At 46.8% G+C, this 10260-nt stretch overlaps 1 protein-coding gene across 2 annotated transcripts in view; it reads right to left on the bottom strand.

Moving 5' to 3' along the window:
- VILL (villin like) overlaps positions 1-8165 on the bottom strand; it is a 24259-nt gene extending 16094 nt beyond the window's left edge. The window contains exons 1-6 of one of the 2 annotated variants that reach the window (XM_035899637.1): positions 8097-8165; positions 6528-6611; positions 4309-4505; positions 2280-2388; positions 1841-1951; positions 210-409 (exon numbers count right to left, since the gene is read on the bottom strand). In XM_035899637.1, the coding sequence (XP_035755530.1) occupies positions 210-409; positions 1841-1951; positions 2280-2388; positions 4309-4505; positions 6528-6611; positions 8097-8165 (770 nt within the window). The remainder of the gene's footprint in view (positions 1-209; positions 410-1840; positions 1952-2279; positions 2389-4308; positions 4506-6527; positions 6612-8096) is intronic. The other variant, XM_035899638.1, reaches the window with a different exon arrangement.
- Between the last annotated feature and the right edge of the window lie 2095 nt (positions 8166-10260).

The raw sequence follows: 10260 nt of genomic DNA, 5'->3' as shown, positions 1-10260 counted from the left end.
GCCATCCAAGGGGCAGCCTCACCAGTGCCCAGCACAGGGGCACCATCACTGCCCTGCTCCTGCTGGTCACACTATTCCTGATACAAGCCAGGATGCTATTGGCCCTCTTGGCCACCTGGGCACACTGCTGGCTCATATTCAACAGAGTCAGGCTTCACAGAGCTTTGCCATGAGAAAGGATAGGGTTTGGAGCCCATCTGCGGACTTACTGGTAGAGCCGGACGTTTGCTTTCTGCAGCTCATCTGCTTTCACATCTGGGATGGCGTCTTGGAGCTCCCCGCGCCTCTCACCCAACACCATCTTCATGATCTGCATGAGGTCCGGGGAGTCCTTCTCATTGTCAATGATGCCAATCTGCGCACGGCCGCCTCTTTCGCTGTCCCTGATGCTGCGAGCCAGCGCGAGACCCTGCACAAGGATCAGCGGGGGGTAAATCCTGATGCAGACCACAAACTCAGCGAGCCTCAGACCTAGAGCAATGACTGAGAACTGATGGTCCAAGCCAGGTTACCACAGCTCTCTGAAGCTTCTAGTGCCTTCCAAATTTAGCTATTAAAAAGGGGGATGTGTCTATAATACCTGCTTATTAACTAACTATCAGGAAAATTTTGCTTTCTACAGTCGGTACCGGTGCTTGCTCCCACAGGGCACAGGCACACGGTAGCCACAACAGGCGTTGCCTATGTGTGACTGTACATAAGCAGGTCCGACGATCTTGGGAGATGGTCTGGGAGAGAGACACACGCATGCTGAGGACAACGAGGCTGGATGCTACAGAGCGGTAGGGCCCTGGGTGCCCTGTGGTGACATTTTACATTTAAATGGTTCAAGTATTCAAAAAACGTGGATGTTTGCTGTGAAAAAAGCAGCGTGAAATGCCAAGCAACTAATTAGGCTGAAATTTCCATTTTCCATTGAATTCTTTTTTCTGTGATTCTTACCGCAGTGGCTTTGAAAGGGGCCCCTCTTTGTTAGACCTAGGAAATGACCTGCTTGATTGCCAGGCCTGAGATTAACCATGGCCTGGTGCTCACAGCAGCTGTCCCTCTACCTGCTCCCCCTCCTCTGTGTCCATGGGGTTTCTTCGTGTCTTCTCCACTCCTGTTGGGTCTTCTCCACTCCTGTTGGGTCTTCTCCTCCAGCCACTGTGTCCTTGAAAATCACCTTTCCTGTGAAGCATCCCCCTTCCTACCTCATCAGGTGACACCATGTGAAGAGCAGACCCACCTAAGAGTTTGACCACCAACTTTGCTGATGACCCATTGATACATCTTGCTTTACTACGTCTCTGTATCTCGGTTCCTCTATCAGTAAAATAAGGATAATAACCCCTTCGCAAAAGTGCCTTAAGAGCTATGGATCTGACCTATCAGCACGTGGGTCATGTATTCTTATTTGTCTCATACTGACCAAGTTGGAATTCCCTGTGACGCTGTAAAAAAAAAATAATTAAAATTCTACCTCTGGGGTAGTTACTGCAGCTAAACCTATTGGTGTTGCTGAATTTTTAGTCCTTTTTCATGCAAACTACAGGGCACAGAGGGATGCAGATGGACCTCCCCAGAGGTAGCTGGATGCCTTTCTGCAGCTGTACACTAATAATGCCACCCGTGAAACCCAAGCCGAGGCCAGGTCAGAACTGGAGCAAAGCACTTCCCTAGGTCTCTGACACCAGCAGATGGGCAAGTAGAAGATTTACCATGATTTTCTCTGTTCATCTCTGTGTTGCTGGTTTTACTGAGATTTTCACCGTGCAAATATTGAGTGCTGTTTCTCTCTTTTTTTTCCAGGCAACAAAAAATATTGCAAATAAACCAAATGGCTTTTGCCTGTACTCACCCTGGATTTCTCAGCAACACTGCAGCTGGGTCCATTCCACTGAATCAGCACTTTCCCGAGGTCCAGCAAGAAAACATCACCCTTATTGAAACTGTCCCAGGAAAGTGCTACCTGTCACGAGGAAATGAAGGCATTCAGCAAACCGGGGAGGACAACAAGAGCTGCAGGAGACAAGTCACAGCTGTTACAAACTTGCCCTCGGGGATGTAGCAACTGGTCTGCAATGACATGCTCATTTTTCTAGCACTCAGCTATTCACTGAGCCCAAGAGCTTCTCCCATGATAATAACAACCCCCTGAGTGACATCTTGAAAACTAGCCTGAAGTAGGGGTCCTTGACCAGAGATGAGCTACCTAGCAGGCAAATCTGGTCAAAAATGGGTGTAGGAGGAGAGACAAGGAGAAATGATATATAAGGAGAGAGGGATTTTCTTCTTACCTCTGTGGCTGACACGTGCTTCTTCCCCTTGACATGAAGAAGACGCTTGATGTTGTACATATTGGTCTCCACATGCTTAAATCCTGAAGCCAGTCCTCCCTTCTTATAGCTGTGTGTAGCAGGGAATAAAGAGTTACTGGTTAATAATAATAAATAAATAAATAAAATAAAGAATAAAGAGAACTGGTTAGAAAATACCTTCCCCTCCCTATCCTCTGAGAACACCTCAAGCTTTTGGTGACAACAATCTAGAGCCAATATGATCTCAAAACCCTAAAAATGGAATGTCAAATGCTGTGTTGCCTCACTCCACTGTTCATGGTCCCCAGTCAGACCAAGACTCCTCACGGTGTCCATCCACCTGTTATGGGTGTGGTGTGGCTGTTGTGCATCTTAGGAGAAGGTGTGTAGACAGGTCAGGGATGACAATGGAAACATAACACAACCAAACTGAAAATCCCATTAGCCATGGCAGTGGCCTCAGAATTGAAATATTCCGTAAACATTCAATAAACAAATGAAACAGATATTGAAGAAAACAGACTTTTTGCTAGAATTTAGATTTCATGAAAATAGTTATTCTATAAAAAGTAGCTCAGATAATAGGAAATTGTTGCCATAAGCAGAACAAAATGTTATTGTGTACAGGTACAGGACACTGTCTTTCTGTCAGATTTAATCTATCAATTTTGTTTTTCCATCCTTGAACACATGCTTTGCGGTAGCTGTGGTTAGCACGGTATTGCCTCACAGCACGATGCCATCCTCTCCTTTCTGTGCAACTCTGCAAGGAAGACACAATCACATCATGGGAGGACACGGTCCCCAAGGAAGTCCCAGAGCCTTTTCGATGGTTTTGGGGCAAGTCTAACCCACTTCCACGTATCCTAGACCATTTTATAAAACCAATGCAATGTTCATACTACAGTAATAATTGATACAATGTAATTGCCATTTATGGGAAAAAGAGACAATTGCTGAGAGTCTTATAGTTTTTGCCATGTGAGTAATTTATGTATTTTATCATAGCTTGGAAGAGACCAGCAAATGTGGTCTGGCATGTATGTGATTCACAGTACTTTAGACTTGTTTGGCCCAGTTTAACATAACCACAGAAGGACGCTTTGGTGATTAGTCCACCTGCCAAGGTGTGGAAAGAGCCTGCTTTAACTTCTCATTCTATCTCAGACTTCCTGATTGACCTTAGGGATGTGGTTTAGACGAAGATCAAGTCTAACTCATACTGATTTTGGAGGCAGATAGGTTTCCGAATAGACTTCTAAACCTACATGCTTTTGAAGGTCTGAATTTTAGTCCTTCATTGTCCCTTAATCATCTTTAAGATGAGGGTAAAAGCACTTTTCTGTCTCACAAAAGTCCTGAGGAGACTCGTGAGAGGTTGTAGAGATGCACAATACAGAGGTACCAAAGGCCAGACTGGGATATAGGGTATTGGCCAAGGATGGGTTTTCATCTGAGTTTTCTTCAGCTGTTTAAAAGCAAGGCACTTAGGCTGTTTATTGCCAGCAAAGGTCCTCCTGGAGGATGGCTATTGGAGTCATCTTTCAAAGACCTCAAAGTGAGCAAAGACCACAGGATCAGATTCAACAGCATCTTTTAGATGTCAGACTTGAACTTCCACTACAAGAATATTACTCCCATTATTAGCCAAATGAGCACTTCTCTTCAAGGCAGATATTAGTCCGAAGTGCCCTGAATGGGCATATTAATCTAAAGTGTGTGGAAGAGAGGAAGGAAGACCCTAGGGTGAACCAAAGGGAAGTTAAGATGCAATTACTGCAAATATCTGGGAAAACGACCAGTAGAACAGAATGACATGGTTCCAGACTCAATGCTTATAAATAATTCTTTCAAAATGTGAAATTTTTCTTCTGAATTTTGACCAACTTTGGTGCTGATCCATATTTGTCAGATTTTTTGAAACATCGATGGCTCTGAGATGTAGAGAAGCAGAGGCAACCCTGGGGACCATGACCCACCTCGTTGCAGGGTATTTTACGCTACTCACATAATGCCGTTGCGGAAATAGCTTTGGAAGGTCTCAGACTCATGTCCCTGCACTTCCCGGTGCTGCACGGGGTTCCCCTTGAGCGCGTTGTCCAGCTGGGTGACATACAGCGCTGCGGCACCTTGCTCATCCTGAGATGAATCCTTGCCAATCCAGTAATGCAAATCCACAGCGGAGCTGCAAGAGGTTCCTTTGGTCTGAAAGAGGTGGGAAAGATGAGCCAGGATGAAGATACAGCCCATTTGTGTGTTTCAAATAATATCGCTGGCCAGGGGGACCTGGCAAAACCAAGTGACCACGGAGCCCTTTCCCAGGGCCTTTCCCAGTCCTGCCTTTCTCCTGAGCAAGGGGAGACAGGACGGAGCCTTAGGATGCTTCCCGGGAGCTCAGCCTGCAGCCAGGGATCTTATTCAGGAGAGCATGTATGGGTTTTATGTATATATTGAACCGAAGGATGTTTCTATCTGATACTCTTTTATAACTCCTGTTATCAAGGAAAACTGAGCACCTGTGCAATTACAAAAATTAATGCATTCAACCTGTCCTACTTTTGCAGAGTTTGATATTAAAACTTAAAGGAGCCTCTTCTCATAGATCACCTTTTAAAATGTAATGTACGGTGCTATTTATTTGCCTGGAGACACTATCCTTTCTTTCCTGTTCTCTTTCTCATACAGATGTAACTCCAAAGGAAGCTGAGCCTGTGCGTGCATGCTGTGATTCATCCTATTACGGAAAAAACCCAATAGCCTAGAAAGAGGAGCCGAGCGATCTGAGAACGGGTGTGCTTGTCATTACAGGAGTTGCGCTAGTTATTTTTCAGCACCTACTGTGTTAAACCCTACCATGGACACCTGGGAAAGGTAATAAAAGCTCATTTTATAAATACTGGATTTGACACTAAGTTCTGTTTGTTTGCTTTATGCAGTGATACCGCAGCGAAACACAGCAGAAGAACTTGAATAAAATACAGCTCAGTTCCTCTAGGCACAGATAATTAATTTGTGGCAAAATCGCTCAATTTAATACATTGCTATCGAAGACGAGCAAAGTCCCATTGTCCTGCGGACACGCTTTGTTTGGAGATCCTCCAGTGAAGATGCAGAATGCAGACGAGTGTTTTTAGGAGTGTAGTGGGCTGAGGGCTCTTCTACCTGGGGAAGCTACTGCAACGTAAGCTGAGCCTGTGAGCATCAAAATCTGTGCTGGTATCTATAGTCAGTTCCTTGCAAGGACACTCATATTTTGCCCTAAGCATGTCTTTGAGTGGCTGCTACCAAATCGATTCAGCACTTGATTCAGCGTGCATATAAGCACGCACATAGTGAACTAGAGCAGGAGACTCATTCCGCATCGCTATCCCAGCCTGCTTTCCCAGCCTGAAATATAGGGGATGTGCATTTGTTTAATGTGGGATAGTGGAGGCTTTGCTGTCTCTTGACTGACGGAGATGTTTGCAGGAGGGATACTCAGACCCAGGAAGTGGGAAATGCTTCTGGTTTCCACCACTAAGAACATGTTTTTGATACAATGGGGTCTGGATTGCTCTATGCAGATGAAGAGATTTGGAAGGAATTCTAGGAGCCGAGTGCAACACATCATCCTTCCACAGAGCTTTGGGAACACAAGGCAGTTTGCACAGCCCACAGATTAGAATTGGGTCTCAGAAGTTCCTCGTGCTTCTGGCTAGCCCGGGGTCAGCAGGGTGCAAGTAGGTGTGGACCAAATTTGGGTGGGACAGATGAAGTGTCCTAATGGGGTCGTGAGAAGGGCTGCAGAACCTCTCTGCTGCTTGTATGATGCAGAGTAGGTGGCAGACCTCCATAACCCATATCATCTGCTGAAAACAAGACCCTCCAGCTGGCCACCTCTCACAGCCCCAAAAGACTCCCATAAATCATGTAAATGTGGGCCTTGATTTAGTTTGCCAGGAACGTAGTGGCCATTTAGCCATGTCTGGCCATGACTCAGTTGATTAGAAGATAAATAATTTTAATTAATTACTAAGTCAATGGTTCCTCTCGACTTCTGGTTTACTAAACATAAATTGTTGTTGCAACAGCCATGTTAAATTCAGGTGCATGATTAGATGGTGAATGCACGTGCACGACCACTTTTACCCACGGTGCTGCTCTCACCACCCTAACCAGAGACAGGAAAAAAAAAAAAAGGGTTGAACCAGTTTTTTTTTTTTACCAAAGAGCCCAATGTTCGTGAGCCTTACTTACGTGCATAATTATGTAACAGTCCCCTTCGAAAAAAGTCCCATAAGCCTTTTCAGGTACAGGAACCATCTTCATATTCTGTAAGAAAAGGAGTGTTTGGGTCATTGATAGAACTTCAGAGCCAGAAGTTGGTAGGCTTGAAGCAGGACAGCTAGGGTGCACAAAACCCCAAGGTGACAATTAGGATTTGGAGAAGGAAGAACCAGGGCTGTGCTCATAGGCTGGGAAAAGCCATTTCTGGGGGAAATCCCAGAAGTACTAAGGGATGAGAAGGGGCAAATGGCAATGCTACTTGGCCAGACTGACAAGTGTTTTTTACTCTCCTTGCCCCTCTGCAATCCTGTAGAAGACTTAGGAGTCAGACTGAAGTGCTCCAGAGCTTGCATTTGTAGGGAATTTCCCAGCAGAGTGACCCCTTCTCATCCTAGGTTTAGTTTTGGTTTTTACTCAGTATCTATAAGTTGAAGGTTATCTCTCAGAGCTTTGTTAGGATAACCGCTTTGCCAGGAATTTATAGCAACTAACAGTGTTGAGAAAAGACAGACTGGAGGACACTGATGTGTCCCTCACCCCTCCAGACCCTAATTGCACACTTCATCTGGTACAAGCGCACAATTAACCAGCCATGCCCACCCGGCGTGGGTACCTGGATGTGCCACCCACCAGTACACAAGTAGCTCCTGGCCTGGAACTGGCTCTGTGGTTCCCTGGAATTAGAGACACATATTCTTCTGGTGGCCTGACTTGTTTCCCAGCATACCAGCCTGATCCCTGTGAACCCACACGTCTCTAATTACAGATCCTCTGGCAAGAAGCTTAGTACAGTGCTTTGGTGAGAAATGGAAAGGCAAAGATCCTGTGATATCTGGAACACAGCTGGGACCTGTAGAGGGCCACCACCACTCCACACGTGTTGGACCCCCTTCCCACTGCTCCCCTGAGCAGACTCTGGACCTCATCCTAAGCCCCCTCTTGTTGCAGGGGAATGTTCTTGGTGAATTGGGCCAGAAAAGGGCAGAATTGAGCACAGCCTGGCTCCAAATCAAAAGCAAAGACCACCGCAAGCAGAAGGTGACCTTGCAAGCTGCAGTATCTCTCCCTGCAGTGGCCCATCCACCAGGGTGCGAAAGATAAGGATGAAGCGCAAATAGACTCCATGGGATGCCTTTGCTGCACAAATGAGTGCCTTCCCCACGGCAGCTGCTGGTATAGAGTAAGGTTTCCTATGCATAACCCCTCTTCTTGATGAAAGAGGTAATTCATTTCTGGTGGGCTAATGCAGCCTCGCACTGCATCCCGAAGGCAGTGAGAAAGCCTCCAGTGCTGGAGGAACAGCTTCAGCCCCACCACATTCATGTTTCCTTAGCCAATATTATCCTTGCTATCCAGAGCAGGAAACCAAAGCAGTAACATGTTGAAAGTTGCATAGGGAGAAGTTGGGTCTCCTGTTTCCCACTCTATTTTGTCTCTTTTCCTACCCAGATTCCTTCAAGAATATCTCTTTCTGAGACATATACACACACACATGCAGAGGCCACATGCCATCGTTGCCTCTTGTCGTACCTCTATGACCCATATCTGCAGTCCCAGCTTTCTCTCGATAGTCGGGAGGTTTGTGTCACCGTCTGTCATCCTGCTGTCTGAGCTAGAAGGAGAAAGAAGAAAAAACAAGATAACTATATAATTGGATACAACAGTAAGTGTGCTAGTCAGCTGAGTTCCTCTTACAGTCAGTGGAGGTTTAAGATAGGTAATCCACATCTTGAAGTGTCCCTCTCTCTGCTGACTATGAAGAGAACACAGCTGTAGTTATCAACGGTCAGGTGGGATGAACCCCCATTCCCAGGGTACCCATGCTCATGGGGGCCAGCAAAGCATGGGATCACAGCCCAGTAAAGACTGTATAGTGTACCATTGTTCTGCTGTGGGATTATTTTTCCCCTATTTGAATAGGTGGGAAGGATTTGTCAGGGCGTTGGACCTGATACCAGTACTGCTTTGTTCCTATCATGGCATGAGGGGTGGCAGAGACAATGGTGGACCTCCAGGAGACCTATGCCCTCCTGGAGCAGCCACTGGAGGTCAGATCAGGTACCCTGGGGCACTGGGAGCCTGAGGAATGAAGCCCTTCCACTTCAGGAGGAGATTCAGGTCTAAATTAAGACACCTGCAAGGTATCTTGGGGCAGGGCACCAGGCTCTCAGCTCTGAAAAGGTCAATGGAGGCGTAGCCAGAGCAGTCAACAGAGCATATGGAGTGATCCAACTGATGACCCAGTTGTCTACACATGGATGAGCAGCTCCCTAAGCTCTGCTGCCTGTATGGGGAAGAAGTAGGTTTCAATTGCCCACAAAAAGGTATCTGGGGACATTTGGGATGTTTTTGGTACCTCCAGCTGCCCCTCTGATGGGTGAAGGTCTCCCATTCATCCCCTATCATATCTACCAGCTGTGAAAACAAAAAAGGACAACTGCTAGCTATGCTCCTTATTCCTATTGCTTGGATAGCTGAGGTTTTGCTCAAGAAGCAACTTCTGAACCCAGCTTGTTTACAGGGCAACCTCCGAAGCAAGTAAAATGCAAAAACAATGTATGTGAAAACACTGGGTTACATCCTGGAAGGGCCGGCTGGCCCGTGGGGCACGGCAGGGGCCTCCTGAGCAGCTCGGCTCCGATGGAGAGGCCACAGGACAGATTGTGTTTGTGTAGGGGCAAGACCCATATCAGCCGTTCCCCTATGAGTCAATACTGCTCACAAATCAAAGCCCAGCTTCTAGAGAAAACACGGCTCACCGATTTCTGTGGTTTGCATTCATTTGCTTCGCCAGTGCGCTCCCCTGATTTGCATTTGCTCATGACAGACTGAACGATTGTACTACGTTAAAAGCAACCGCAACTTGATTGACCGCATTTTCTTCTCTGTCTCTGGATGAAAAGGCTGCACCGATTGTAGGCCACGGCCTCTCCTGCACTCCTCTGCTCAGCTGTAGGAAACCGCCTACGAGGAGGAATGGTGCCACGGCTGCCTCAACCTGGCACAACTGAGCCATGATAAGATGAAAAATAAAAGAAGCTCATGCACAAAGCCATGGAGGAAGCTTCTTCTGAAGGAGGAAAAGGACAAAGACAGGTGATCCCCTGCCAGAAGGTGTGCTTATTGCTCGTGTTACGAGAGCACGGAGAGACGTGCTGCGCTTGGCACCATAAAGTCATAAGAAGCGATGGTGCTTCTCTGAAGAGTTTGCACGCTAAGTAAGAGCACAAAAATTGCTGTTCTAGGCAGGAATATTGGTCCACCCAGATCTCCCACAGCCCAGAGCTGCCAGACCCTGCCTCCTTGCACAAGCAGTAGAGAGATGCAGGTACCTGCAGGGGTGTTTTGAGCACAGCCCCAACACCCCGCCGCTAACTGAGCAGGAACCCATGGTCTGGCAGCACGGCGTAGCAGGAATTGGACTTGCTCTCTCCTTCCTGAACACAGATGTATCTGAAGGTCTGTGGTAGACTGAGTCCATGTGGCCTCATGTACCTACCAGGAGAGCATTCAGAAACCTTCATCGCCCTCTCCGGTCCTCCAGATAGCTTCCAGGCAAGAAGACAAACAGCAAGGATTAAAAAACTTATTTTTCATCTCAATTCCCAGAAAGGTAATTGAGACCCACACAGATTAAAAGCCAGATCCAGGAAGATTTTTCAGTGTCTACAGAGGAGCTGGACACTTTTCTGAA

The sequence above is a fragment of the Egretta garzetta genome, unplaced genomic scaffold (assembly GCF_000687185.1).
Source record: "Egretta garzetta isolate BGI_Z169 unplaced genomic scaffold, ASM68718v1 scaffold117, whole genome shotgun sequence".
Classification (NCBI taxonomy): Eukaryota; Metazoa; Chordata; class Aves; order Pelecaniformes; family Ardeidae; genus Egretta; species Egretta garzetta.
This window is presented reverse-complemented; position numbering and strand designations above follow the sequence as displayed.